Genomic DNA, 14,983 nt, shown 5'->3' on the forward strand with positions numbered 1-14,983 from the left:
GATGTCTAATACAGGAGTATTTTTCTTTCAAATCAATCAATAATTAAGACCGTTTTAATGGATGTGCGGTTTCATTTATATGCTGTTAACACCCATGACTGTGGTTACTGGTGGCCTATGCTTGAGATTATTTTTAATGCAATGGTAATATTTACTTTCTCCACTTAGCTTGCTCACTGCTAGCTTCCTGATGCTGGTTTAGAATAAAAGCACCTCCCAGTTATAATTTCTCAATAATATACTGTTACCTTGTTTCAGAAAGATTTATTATCAGCTTATCTTTTTCAGATTTTAATGTTTGCGTCATCCTGTCTGTGTGAACGGTGGCCTATGGTAGCGCAGCAGTGGCTCTGGCCAGCAGCAGCTGTGCGGCTCTTCCTAGAGGCAGTGTTCCTGCGGTCGGCTCATAGCTTGCTGTGCACTCTTACCTGAGCAGGTAGGTCTGCGTGCATTGAGCCACGCTGAACTGTAGAGACTAGCCTGGAGGTCTTGGTACCTAATTCTCTCTTCCAGAGAAAATGCTCAAAAGAGTAAGACTTATCCATGATTTGGTACTTATTCAGACATTAACTTTAGGATTATTTAATGCAAAGATTAATTGGGTTTCTGTAAGTGTAGCTGGTTAGTACCTGCTTTAGTAAGAGAAGCTAAAAAATAGTTATATATTTTTAAATAGTTTACTTTACATGTGCTTTTTAAAATGTTTCACTATACGTAATGGAAAATTCACCTATGGAAAGTTAAAAACTTTGCAAAGTTGAAACTTGACTTTTTAAAAAAAAGTCTACTTTTCTTGTACATAAAAAATGAAATTTCATGTTGTGTACTTGACTAGTTTTAGTATAATAAGAGGAATCTCCAAAGAAATTATTACAGGTTTTGAAATAACAATGTACGTATTGTTGCTATATACAAAATTACAGAACTAAAATTTTATTTGCACAAATAGTATTTGGTAATAATAATCCTAACACATTTCTGAATGCCTTCACACTTTAGTGTATGTTTGTGTCTGTGTCTATGTGTGCTATATATTCAATCAATTAACTTAAGAATCTTTCAGTTATAATGATCTAAATCTGATATGTATTATCCTACACGTGTACACGTAGCAGGAACCCATTCAGAAATAGTCTGTTTTCCACGATATTGCTGGAGATATTTTCCCTCTTATCTGCCGGTCTATGGTGATGTGTAAACAAACAAATGGATTTTGCCATGTTTCCTGTTTCTTCAGGTAGGAAACTGCTTCCAGTAATCTCTCATCTCAACAAGCATGACCTAAACCTTTGGAAATCTTGTTTCCCCTACTCCTTGTCTCTTTTTCTCTTTTAAAATAAGTATTTTTCAAAAATATGCTTGGTGTTTCAATAAAAATTATTGGATAAATTACAGAGCAACAAAAGCATTTTTGTAATAAAATGATTATCAAGTCCATTTCGAATTCTATTTTCAAAATTGTAAGGTAGAACCAAAATAAGATAGGGGTTCAGTTCATAAATTTAGTAAAGTATGATTTTTAATGTGAAGGTAAAAATAACCGGTAAAGAATTATACAAGTAAAAGAAACGCAAATAACATAAACACATTAATAATTATTCACTGATACTTTTTTTTATTAAAGTTTCACTTGACATTTACCTCATATACATTTACTTTTATTTAATTATTTTCTGGTTATGAAAGTGACTCTTTCTCATAGTAGGAAACTTGAAAGATGTAGAAGTTATAAAAAAGAAAGCAAAACTCACTCATTATTTCATCACCCAGTAGAAATTATTGCTAAAATTTGGTGTTACATATATGTCTTTGTTGTTGTAATTTTTGAGTTTTAATCTCATTGTCTCTGAGTAAATGGTACTGAGAATTTGGGGCATATAATCTCATACCTATTTTCTCTGTGTTGTGTGTGTGTGCCCTAGAGAACTTGACAAAATTAAAGTTTTAGCTGAGCATCATGTGATTTAGTTGAGAAGTGTAACTTCTCATTCCCACCAGCCCTGGTAACAACTGGGGATTAGTGAGGGAGTTGAGAATTTAAATTCTAGGTTAAAAATTAGTTTTTTTTCAAAATGTATTGTTTATTTCAAAAATGTCTAACAAGCATTGCTTTATGTTATATTATCATAATCATTGTTTATTTAAACTAAATATTTCCTTTTTTACATTTTATTTATTGATAAGAGAGAGAGAGAGAGAGAGAGAGAGAGAGAGAAAGGGACTGGAAGAGGAACAAGAAGCACCAACTCATAGCAGTTGCTTCTCATAGGTGCCTTGACCAGGAAAGCCTGGGGTTTCGAACCAGCAACCTCAGCTTTCCAGATCAACACCCTATCCACTATGCCATCACAGGTCAGGCTAAACTTAAATCTTAATTTAGATAATGTTATTCACTAATGTTCCTTTTTTTTTTTTTTTTTTTGTATTTTTCTGAAGCTGGAAGGGGGGAGAGACAGTCAGACAGACTCCCGCATGCGCCCGACCGGGATCCACCCGGCACGCCCACCAGGGGCGACACTCTGCCCGCCAGGGGGCGATGCTCTGCCCCTCCGGGGCGTCGCTCTGCCGCGACCAGAGCCACTCTAGCGCCTGGGGCAGAGGCCAAGGAGCCATCCCCAGTGCCGGGGCCATCTTTGCTCCAATGGAGCCTCGCTGCGGGAGGGGAAGAGAGAGAAAGAGAGGAAGGAGTGGGGGGGGGGGGAGAAGCAAATGGGAGCTTCTCCTATGTGCCCTGGCCGGGAATCTAACCCGAACCCGGGTCGCCCGCACGCCAGGCCGACGCTCTACCGCTGAGCCAGCCGGCCAGGGCACTAATGTTACTTTTATTCATCTCTTGATATCTAAAGAATTTTTGGTTTGATTTAATATTTTATTGTTAGAGTATTTCTTAGAGTTTTTCAGAGGTGGTCGTGCATGTGTGTTTGTTGTCTCTCTTTTACTTTCACATAATTACTTTCCTGGCTGAATATAGGATGACTGAATTGCCATCCTATTTCCTTAATTGTTTCTAAGCTCCTTTTAATGTCCTCTGGGTTCCAAAATTACAAATGAGAAGTCCTATGCTAACTTGATCCCCTTTCCTTTTTTATTTTTAAAATAGCTTTATTGAGGTATAATTGATGTGCAAAAAAACTGCACATATTTAATGTGGACAATTTGATGGGTTTGTACGTATGCAAACACCACTACTGTAAACAAAGAATTTCTATCCAGATGGATGCCTGTGAGATTTTCTCCTTTGTGGAATTTAGAACCAAACTAAGTGTACGTGCCTAAATTTTTATTGGTCCCACAGAGTACAGAAATAAGCTAATGAAGTCCTTAGTTCATTTGTTCATTCTGTAATCCTTTTTAAAGTTTTGATGCTCTAGACATTTTCCAGCCCCTGGAGCTATAGCAATAAATAAAACACAATCTTTTTTTTTTTTTTCCTCTCTTTTTATTTTCTGAAGCTGGAAACGGGGAGAGACAGACAGACTCCCGCATGCGCCCGACCGGGATCCACCCGGCACGCCCACCAGGGGCGAAGCTCTGCCCACCAGGGGGCGATGCTCTGCCCCTCCCGGGCGTCGCTCTGCCGAGACCAGAGCCACTCTAGCGCCTGGGGCAGAGGCCAAGGAGCCATCCCCAGCGCCCGGGCCATCTCTGCTCCAATGGAGCCTTGGCTGCGGGAGGGGAAGAGAGAAACAGAGAGGAAGGAGAGGGGGAGGGGTGGAGAAGCAAATGGGCGCTTCTCCTGTGTGCCCTGGCCGGGAATCGAACCCGGGTCCCCCGCACGCCAGGCCGACGCTCTACCGCTGAGCCAACCGGCCAGGGCCAAAACACAATCTTTTTCCATATAACACACTCCCTCTATTTCATTTTATCTTACTTTTTTTTTTTTTTTTCATTTTTCTGAAGCTGGAAACAGGGAGAGACAGACAGACTCCCGCATGTGCCCGACCGGGATCCACCCGGCACGCCCACCAGGGGCGACGCTCTGCCCACCAGGGGGCGATGCTCTGCCCATCCTGGGCATCGCCATGTTGCGACCAGAGCCACTCTAGCGCCTGAGGCAGAGGCCACAGAGCCATCCCCAGCGCCCGGGCCATCTTTGCTCCAATGGAGCCTTGGCTGCAGGAGGGGAAAGAGAGAGACAGAGAGGAAAGCGTGGCGGAGGGGTGGAGAAGCAAATGGGCGCTTCTCCTGTGTGCCCTGGCCGGGAGGGAATCGAACCCGGGTCCTCCGCACGCTAGGCCGACGCTCTACGGCTGAGCCAACCGGCCAGGGCCAAAACACAATCTTTTTCCATATAACACACTCCCTCTTTTTCATTTTATCTTACTGTTTTTACCCCTTTGTTCCCCTTTCCTCTCTCCTTCCCCTCTCCCTATAGTAACACTCAAGAGTGCATCCTTTTTTTTTTTTTTTTTTTATAATTTATTGATTGATTTTACAAGGGACAGGGAGGAGTGAGAAGCATCAACTCAGAATTGCTTCAGTTTAGTTGTTGCTTGCTTGTTGCCCGTCAAATGTGTCCTGACTGGGCAAGCCCAAGGTTTTGAACCAGCAACCTCAGTGTTCCAGGTTGATGCTCTATCCACTCTGCCACCACTGGCCAGGCAAGAGTGCATCTTTTTATATTAATTTAAATATATGTGTATTCTTGAAAAAGCTTTGTGACGCTTCTTATATATTCCCCTTGGATGTTTTACTTATTTGATTAACACCATACACAAGATGCTAGTTTAAAAATGTTAAACTTATTCTAGCCTCAGAAAAACCCAGAAAATGGATTATGTTTCCATGTAAGAAAACTGCAGCCCCAAGAGGCTGAGTAGCATGTCCAAGGCTGCAGAATTAGTGAACGGCCAAGCCCAGGCTTGAACAGAGGCAGCTGGGCACAAAAGGCCATGCTGTTTAGCACATAGCTCCAACCTACCTACCAAGCTCAAAACTGAGTTCCTAATTTCCTCTTGCTTCTTGTGCTTCTCCAGCCACCATCTTTCCCAGCTCAGTAAACGGGACCTCCGCCCTCCAAACTGCTCAAACCAAAGGCCTTGCTATTTTCCTTGACAACTTTCTCCCAGCCCATGCTCTGTCTACCGTCAATACCTGCCCGCTGTATCTCAGGACACAGCCTAATTTGAGCAGCACACGCCCCTATCACAGGCACTGCCCTGACCCAGACCAACATCTTCTCCCACCAGCTTACTGCAGCAGCGTGCTCAGCATTGCTTCACTTTGGTCCTTGCTCTCTGCCTCTGTTCTCGGCACAGAAGCCACAGTGAATCTGTGAGAATAGATCAGATCATGTGGCGCAGTTTAAAGCCCCTTGGTATCTTCTTTTCACTCAAAGGCAAAGCTAAAACTTTTACTGTGTCCTCTGAGGCCCTATTCAATGCAGCCTTATGCAGCTTCTCTGGCGTCCGCATCTCCTTTTCTCTGTTTTGCTTCCTCTGCCCCAACCACATTGGCCTCTGCTGTTGTACAAACACACCGGGTATGCTCCCAGTCCTTTGCATGGACTGTGCCCTCTAGCTGGCTTGCACTTCATCCAGATGTCCATGTGGTTGGCGCCTTACTTTCTTCAGGTCAAAATCAAAGTCATCTTCTTATTTTAGTCTTCTGTGGCTACCTTGTCTATAATTTCAGTCCTCTCCCCAAACATTCCATATCTTTCTTCCATGCTTTTTGTTTTCCTTAGCCACCATGGCAATCTAATATTTTATTTATTTATCATCTTTATTTCTTTGTGCCCCACCTCCAAGGGGAATGGAAATTCCATGTGGGCAGGAAATTTGCTGTGTCTGTCCACCCCTTTCTCCTCAGCACCTACTACCTGATAGAAAGCAGCCAATCAATATCTGTTGGAGATAAATTTCTTTTCACTTTAGCTTATTATATGTGATATTACTCCACCTGAGTCACAAGATCAGTGATTTACTTTTTGGTTGTGATTATTCTCTTTTATAATGTCTTTAAGCATTTTTTTTTTTTTTTACAGAGAAAGAGAGAGAGTCAGATAGAGGGATAGACAGGGACAGACAGACAGGAACAGAGAGAGACGAGAAGCATCAATCATCAGTTTTTCGTTGCAACACCTTAGTTGTTCATTGATTGCTTTCTCATATGTGCCTTGACCGTGGTGCTACAGCAGACCGAGTAACCCCTTGCTCGAGCCAGCAACCTTGGGTCCAAGCTGGTGAGCTTTTGCTCAAACCAGATAAACCCGCGCTCAAGCTGGCAACCTCGGAGTCTCGAACCTGGGTCCTCCACATCCCAGTCCGATGCTCTATCCACTGCACCACTGTCTGGTCAGGCTCTTTAAGCATTTTTTAAAATATCTGTCATCATTTCTTTATGTTTCTTTTTCTGTCCTCTAATTTGATCTTCTCGGGTATGTTTTAACAAATTTTTTTTCAAGTTCTCATTTTTCTGCCATATTTTTTTTCTTTTTTTAGATTTTATTCATTTAGAGAGAGAGAGAGAGAGAGAGAGAGAGAGAGAAAGGGGGAGGAGCGAAAGCATCAACTCCCATATGTGCCTTGACTAAGCAAGCCCGGAGTTTTGGACCAGCGACCTCAACATTCCAGATTGACACTTTACCCATTGTGCCACCACAGGTCAGGCTTCCGCCATCTTTTCTAATTGGCTCGGCCTCTCCTGTGCTGCTACTGCATTTTCTTAAATGGCTTGTAAACTTTCCTCTGGTTCATGTCAGGGGTGTAGAATTTTGGGGCATCCATAAAGACCAGACTGTCAAGTCTCTTGGGGGAAGATTTTTTTTCACAGACTGACCGGTTTACCATGCTTGCTTCCAAATCTTATATGGTATGACTTTCCTCAAGCTCAACTTTTTAAAATGTATCGATCAATAGCATTTTAATTATTTAGAATTATTTTAAACTTAATTCTATGTTTAGTTTCCATAAAGCTAATTATTAATTCTTTTATGACTTAACTTCTCAATTCTCAAGATCCTAATTCTCATACCTTTCACAGCAAGTAATGCTTCTCTACAAGTGATTTGTTTTTTCAAAGATACATGGGTAGTATATTTTATAGCACTTGACTTTCCTAAACCATCTTTTACAGTCACATAAAGACACATTTTCTGCTTAAAAAAATTCTTTGGTTTCAAATTTTTCTCCTCATACTTCTTTACATATTATATATACTACTCTGTTAAGGTAAAGCATTCAGTATTTCTGAGAAGTTTGAGGCTAGCTTTATTTTTATTCCTGTAAAAGTACATTATGGAGGGGTTGGGATTTGTAGGGAAAGACCAAATTACATTTATTACAAAGTTAAATTCTAGACTGTATTAGCTTTGAATACAAGTACTACCAGGCATCTTAAAGTAGGTAAAGTAGGATAGCCATGCAAAGCAGGAGAACTCAGCAAATTTCAATAGTTCTTATTTCCCAGAAATACTGATGGGGACACATAACAGCTGGCAATACTCTTATGAAAAGTAAGTCTTGCTAGGTGAAAATGTCTAGTTTTGATACCTTGACTGCTCTTTAAATTGAGTCTTGGAACAACACTCTTTCAGAAGATTTTATCTGGACAATTACTTTTCCACTTTAGGGCATGGTTAAGAATGTCAAACTTTCTTGGCTCTAGAACCAAATAAAGAATTAACAAGTGTCCAGTCCTAGCCATAGGGAGAGAGCAGATAAGGTCTCTGAACAAACGTGTTCTGTACTTGAAGACTATTCAAAGGATTCACAAAGTGTGTGTGACTTCTTCTTAGCATATTTTAAATCTTTTATCTCCTTTGTGCATCATGGACTAGTGATCTTTCATAAACTCAACTGGCTGCATTGGCTGACGGTATATTCTTCATGATGTTCAAATGGTCATAAATTGGTCAAGAACCATCTGAAACCTTAGAAGTTTATCAAAAGTTTGAGTGCAAAAGTTTCTGTAAGACTGTACATTTTTTATGTTATCAAAGCACAATAAGAAATCATAAAACTGTACATTTTGATTAAAACAAAGTTTAGCTGCAGTTTTAGTTTTATATTACTTTTAAATTTCCTCCCTCAATCAATTAGGACATCATATACTTTAAAGTTTCTCTTATAAAAGCAAGTATAAAGTAGCCATAAATAGTTCTAGAACAGACATCAAATTCTGAATTATAATGTCCCATATTGCTACCTCTAATTATACATTATGTGATAACTGCAAAATCACCACGTAGAAGAGACACAATGTCTAATACTTTGAATGTCCCTAGTACAACCAGATTGTTTTCCCTAAAAGATAATTATACCTGAAATTATTTATTTATATTTTTACCAATGAAAATTTTATACCTCAGTCCTGCCTTTTCTATTTTTTCACCTGTAAGTACAAAATTATTTTATATAATTTGTCATCTGAATTAAATATCAATGAAAAACACAACTTAGCTGTCACAAGTCACAGAACGGCAGGTCTGTAGCTCCTTCCTGCCTCATCTATAAAAACACAGGGCCATGAAAGTGTGAGACGAAATGGCATAAAGAACATACTTGTTGGAAGGTAGAAGGTTAAGGAACTGAAAGTCCATATTGAATCATTGACATGGACAAAAAGTTAATAAAAATTTTGGTAAGTGTAGCCTTGGAGAAAGTGACAATAGGTCCAGAGCTAACATTTTCAAAAAATAAAGAGAAATGGCATGGGAGTCTATACATGCTTGTAGCAGGAGGAGATACAGTTTGAAAACAGAGCTCTAAACCTTATGGGTGGTGGAGTTTAGAAAGGAGGGAGTGACTGGTCTGCAATGACGGTGGGTCCTAGAGCACGCTTACTTTTCCTCCAAGTCCTATGGTAGAAAGCAGTGATTTTCAACCTTTTTCATCTTGTGTCACTCATAAACTAGTTACTAAACTTCTGTAACAACGTCAAAAAATATATTGTCAGTTTGACAAAAAAATAAGCATAATTTGGATTCATTCACATTGGATGGCTATTGTGTTGACTGTTGAACTTTTTTTCTTTGACAATTGAGGGAAAAAGAAGAATGTGCCCCTGACTAAATAGGTATTACCTGTTTAAAAAAATTCTTAGAGCACACCAGTTGAAAATTTCTGGTAAAAAAGAGTTCTAGGGATACAGGAGAGAAACCAGCCATGCTTGGTAGAGCACAGGGGAGGAAGTATTCTCACAGGAGAGACAGTTTTAGATAAAATCAAGTGAGGAAAGCTTTAGAGAAGAGTTTGAGGATATAGGGTGATGACCATGAGCTCCAAGGGGCACACTTGGAAAGTTCTTATGAGTAATAGCAGCTTAGAAGATGAGTTCAGATCATAAATTGTATACAGATGAGAGACTGAGCTATTAGACATGCATGCTTGACAAAGCCAGGGTCAAAGGGCATGGTGGGATTAGTGTAGACAGCCTTTCATTGGGACATTGGGAGCACTCTACCGGCAAGTTCCTGTTCTGCTAGACAGATCTATTTAAAATTTTAACTTCTACCAATATATTTTTTAATTTATATGTCATTTTCAAACATTAAGTATTAAATAATTTGCTCAGAAGAGTTTGCTTAACTAGATAATCAATGAGAGATTTATTAACTCTCTATATTACTACTGTGTGTCCAACTTGGATAATTTATATATTCAGATAATAATCATTTCTAGCTAGCTAAAGAAAAGAAACAGAACCACTATTATGCCATGTTCATAGATAAGCATTCAACTCATGACATCATCATAGGACATTTATTTAAACAGGTAAATCTAAAAACAAATTAAAACACTTTAAAAATGCTCATGCAAAGATGATGTATAATAGTCTTTAAGTTGGGTGGAAAAATTATTCTATTGAAGTGTTTTTAATATTAACAATTTCCAAGATACCATGCTTAAGGCTCTATTTCGCTGAAACCAGGTTGTACAAATATGAGAGGGAAGCCTCGGGGTCATTTGGTTTCTATCTGGGAACCTAGCATTACAGACACCCAAAGAACAAGGTATAAAAAGTTGTCAAATAGCTTTTTCATCTTCTGTGAATTTAGTCTTCTGAAATTAAACAAGGTTTTTCCCCACTTTCCCTTACTTGATTTTGGACCCTAATTTCCACTGAACAAAGGAACCTATTCAAGATGGTACCAGGTAGGAATTTTATATTTTTTGACTAGTAGTAATTCATTAGCAAACACTTCTAGACAGTGACCAGAGTGTGCTCCTTGGTTCCTTTAAAAGAAAGAAGGAAAAGGGGAAACAGAAAAAAAGTCTAAATAGATTAGTAATTTAACCAATATAATTTAGTTGAGTGCACACTTGTATTTCATAGTAAAAAAAAAAAATCATTCAGTGAAATTTTAATTATAATTCAAATATTGCTTAGTTTAATAACCTGGTTTTAGTCTACTATTTGTTCTTTTGTAAAATGGGCCTGAGAGGACAGAAGGCAGAAATGAATTGGGAGAGAGGTTTTTAATTTATAAAAATATGCATTTTATTTTCTAAATATTTTATTTATTCAGTTTTAGTTCTGGATAAATTTAGACTTCTGTTGTGGTCTTGATCTATACTGTCAGCCCAGAGAGAATGGGTAGCAATGAAAAAGACAGAAGCTTGCTGGAATTCTAAGCCTTGTTTTATATTTCACAGTGTAGTGTCAGGATGTTCATTGATTGCCAGAAGTTTAGATTCTTCCTCTAAACTAACCCTCCATCTATCTATCATCTATCTATCTGCCTATCTATCATCTCTCTATCTCTATTATATTTAATAGACATATATCTATAATACTATGTCTATATTGCAAAATATACTGCAAATTTTCAGGGTCACACTAGAATCTATGTAAACACAAATTAAAATCAATTAAAAATGCCATAATTTAGCATAACTACATAATGATAATTACAGAATAATATAGGCCAATAGGCATATGAAGAAATGTTCAATGTCACTAATCATCAGAGAAATGCAAAATAGACGTTTTAAAACTGGGCCCCATAGAGCTTTAAAGTTCTTCAGTGAGGCAGGAGGAAGAGGCCTAGTGAAAGCGACATCTCCCTTTTAACAAGGTTTTGCTTTTTTCTGTTTTATAAATTGTGATTGCGTGAAAAAAAATTTGAATGGGTGTTAGAGCTTTAAAAAAAAATCTCCTGTGCCATGACCACAGCTGACACTGAAGCGCAATGTTCCTTTCTCTTCGCTACATCCCTTCTTACATGTACTTTGGTCTGCATATTTAAACTTTTCAATAATTTAGACCACAATACCACACTTCATCAATCAGGGCCATTATTCAAGACATTCTACATTTTTATATGCAAGTCCAAAGCTTAATGTTCTTGAAAATAATTTATCTGAGTTGATTCTTTCCACAGTGAAAAAATAAAAAACTGAGTTATTAAAAAAAAGAAACTGTACTACTAATTGAGACATTAAGTCCAAACTATTTATTTTTTAGCGAGAAGTAATACATAACGGTATTAGAAGTAAGAAGAATCAAATTGCCAACGATTCACTCTTTTTTTCCTTCTAGGTTTCTGGGATAGACATATGAAACTAAAAGATGGGACTGTAACCTGATTTGGATTTTGGAGAAAGATCAACACACAAAGGAAAAAAATAAACGTGGATAGCCCCAAGGAACAATGTCTTTTTGCCATAATACAATTAATATTTCCTGTGTGACAAGCAGCTGGTCGAATGATGTCCGTGCTTCCCTATACAGTTTAATGGCACTCATAATTCTGACCACAGTGGTTGGCAATCTGATAGTTATTATTTCCATATCACACTTCAAGCAACTTCATACTCCAACTAACTGGCTCATTCATTCCATGGCCACTGTGGACTTTCTGCTGGGGTGCCTGGTCATGCCTTATAGCATGGTGAGATCTGTTGAGCACTGCTGGTATTTTGGAGAAGTCTTCTGTAAACTTCACACCAGCACTGATATTATGCTGAGCTCAGCATCCATTTTCCACTTGTCCTTCATTTCCATTGACCGCTACTATGCTGTGTGTGACCCGCTGAGATACAAAGCCAAGATCAGTATCTTGGTTATTTTTGTGATGATCTTCATTAGCTGGAGCATCCCTGCTCTGTTTGCATTTGGAATGATTTTTCTGGAGCTAAACTTCAAAGGAGCTGAACAGATGTATTACAAACATGTTCATTGTGTAGGGGGTTGCTCTGTCTTCTTTAGCAAAACATCTGGAGTACTGGCCTTTATGACTTCTTTCTATATACCTGGATCTGTTATGTTATGTGTCTATTATAGAATATATTTCATAGCTAAAGGGCAGGCAAGATCAATTAATGATGCTAAACAGAAGCTTCAAATTGGATTGGAAGAGAAAAATGGAATTTCAGGAAGCAAAGAAAGAAAAGCTGCAAAGACATTAGGGATTGTGATGGGAGTTTTTCTAATATGCTGGTGTCCTTTCTTTGTCTGCACAATCATGGATCCCTTCCTGGACTATTCTATTCCACCCACCCTGAATGAGGCATTAATTTGGTTTGGCTACCTGAACTCTGCTTTCAATCCAATGGTCTATGCATTTTTCTATCCCTGGTTTAGAAGGGCACTGAAGATAATTCTATTTGGTAAAATATTCCAAAAAGATTCATCTAGGTGTAAATTATTTTTAGAATCAAACCCATAAAATTTTTATACCTTTCTGTTTTGCAAAACAGCTGGTGATTGTGTTTATGAACACAGCATAATCAACCACATGGACCAACTGCAGAGTCTTTTTAAAGAATGTATCATGAGATGTGGTGATTATATCTTGCTTCCTACTTGGGAGGTAGTAGGTATGATCTCTTCCATTCTTTCTTTACATACAAAGTTTTGCAAATTCAGAATCTAAGGTCCTACATTTAAAAGAACTTTTCTTGCTCTTCCATAAACTTCCATTAAATTGACAGTGGTCCATTACTCAGTTGTTCAGTGGTAGAAACTATGGGGCTACATTTGAAAATGCAAATCAAAATGACTCTGTCATTTATTTGCTTAAATATGTTTGGTGTTTTTTTGTAAAATCAACATAAAGTACACATAAATGTTATTTATTAAATAATTATTTATATATACTTCTCTATTTATTGCCAATTCTTATTAATATATGTTCTGAATTCTTTTTATTTTTAATGTTTTTATCTTTTGTATTTTAATTTTTCAATATCTTTATTTTTATGTTTTTAAGATACATATTTTTAATTCTCATACTTATAGAAAATAAAGAAAACAATAAAACTAAAATATTATATGGACCCATAAAAATAAAAATCACTTATAGCTCACTTCCTGAAGTAACCATATTGTTTAAATTCTTAAAAACATCAATTTTTTGGTGACTATAATATTATGTTGTATGGATAATACAACTTTTCTTTTTATTTTGACTTTTCCCTTCTGTTGACGACTTAGGTGTTTTTAATTCCTTTTATATATATAAAAAGGAAATTAAAACAAGTTTCTGCCTGTTATTTACTACTGCAGCTCATGAAAGTATCTGGAAGGATATTACCATATTTCAAGGTTATGTCTGGTATGGTAAGAGTCAAAATGTAAGCTATATGAAGTTAAACAAATTCACTTGCCAGACTTCAGGCTGCACCAAAAGAGAGGCTGTCATCCAACAAAGCGGCGAACCCTGAGGGGTAATGGAAGGTGTACTCAGAGTAGACATGCCATGCCTATTAGGATGGCATCTACAACAAGAGGAACAAATGGTGGTTTCAAGTAAGACCCCTGGAAAGGAAGTGAGTAAACAGTCTAAATTATAAGCATCGATTTGCAGTTGAGCTGTTTCTCATTCAGGCTTTGTAGTCTGTTTCACGTTGGTAACATAAGGCATTTGGATTTATTTATTTAACAATAGTGACTCATGCTTATGAGTAAGTTCCAGTAGGGCAGCAAACTTCATTCACTCATTCATTCATTCATTCATATTGAATTTATTAGGGTCACAACTTGATAACATAATTACACAGGTTTCAGGTGCCCAAGTCTACAACAAATCTCTATATACTGTATTAGTATATATATTCACCCGCCAAGTCAAATCTTCATCCGCCACCGTTTCTCTCCCCTCCCCTCCCCCCACCTCCACCCCTGCCATCACCACACTGTTGTCTGTGTCTATGAGTTTCTTTGTTTGCTTGTTTTACTCTATCCTTCCACCTCCAGCTAATTTTAAATGAAACTAAAGTTGACATTTCTACACATAAATTTCTGTTCACAAACCTGATGATCTCTTGAGGATCTATCAAATCCTTTCAACTATTATAGTCTGTTTTAGGGCTACATATTTATAATTGATTTGACTAGATTTTTGTTCTAGCCTATTTTAAAAACATTCTGAGTTATCTTTTCATTTAGTATAGAGTAAGACAATCACTCCCAATTTCAAAAACCCTTGACTTTTTTTTTTTAACTGTCAGACTACTTTGCCAACTTCTAAAAAGAAAATAAAGGAGTCAGATGTTTCTTAGTACCTTACAGCAAGTTTCTGTGGTGTTCTTTATTTGCTCCCACACACTCCTCTTAAGGTTATTTGTAGGTATTTTATACCTTTTGGGTGTGAATTTTGCCCACTCTGAATAAATCTTTTTTAGGACATTATATTATCTATGTAGCCATTAGTGTTGACATACAGTAAAACTTTATTTTAGCTTTTCAGTTGACTTGTTTAGGTTTTCTCTATACTTAGCCATAATACCTTCAAGCAATGTTAGTTTCATCTCCTTTGCAAAATAGTAATAATTCTTATTTATAATTCTTGATGTATTTTATTAGTCAGAAATTTCTAGAACAAAACTGATAATAGTGATGAGTCATCCTGTTTTATATTTATTTTAAGTTACTATCTAGGTTTTAATATTGAGTCCTTATTTTCTTGGGATAGGTTCATGACTCAGATAATTCTACTTTTTTTACTTAGTATGAAAGCCCTCATAGCTTATTTGTTTTTGTAGCCTCTGTTTTTAATGCTTATAATAACAGATAACCTATAACCCACCCTCTAAGC

The 14,983-nt window shown here is 37.5% G+C and overlaps 1 protein-coding gene across 1 annotated transcript; it reads left to right on the forward strand.

Annotated features, from left to right (window-relative positions):
* The first annotated feature begins 316 nt into the window (after nt 1-316).
* On the forward strand, nt 317-12,613 carry TAAR1 (trace amine associated receptor 1). Its single transcript, XM_066371770.1, has 2 exons — nt 317-436; nt 11,485-12,613. The coding sequence occupies exon 2, from the start codon at nt 11,597-11,599 to the stop codon at nt 12,611-12,613; it is 1,017 nt and encodes a 338-aa protein (XP_066227867.1). The 5' UTR covers nt 317-436; nt 11,485-11,596.
* Nucleotides 12,614-14,983: the final 2,370 nt, after the last annotated feature.

Source organism: Saccopteryx leptura, chromosome 3 (assembly GCF_036850995.1).
Source record: "Saccopteryx leptura isolate mSacLep1 chromosome 3, mSacLep1_pri_phased_curated, whole genome shotgun sequence".
Classification (NCBI taxonomy): Eukaryota; Metazoa; Chordata; class Mammalia; order Chiroptera; family Emballonuridae; genus Saccopteryx; species Saccopteryx leptura.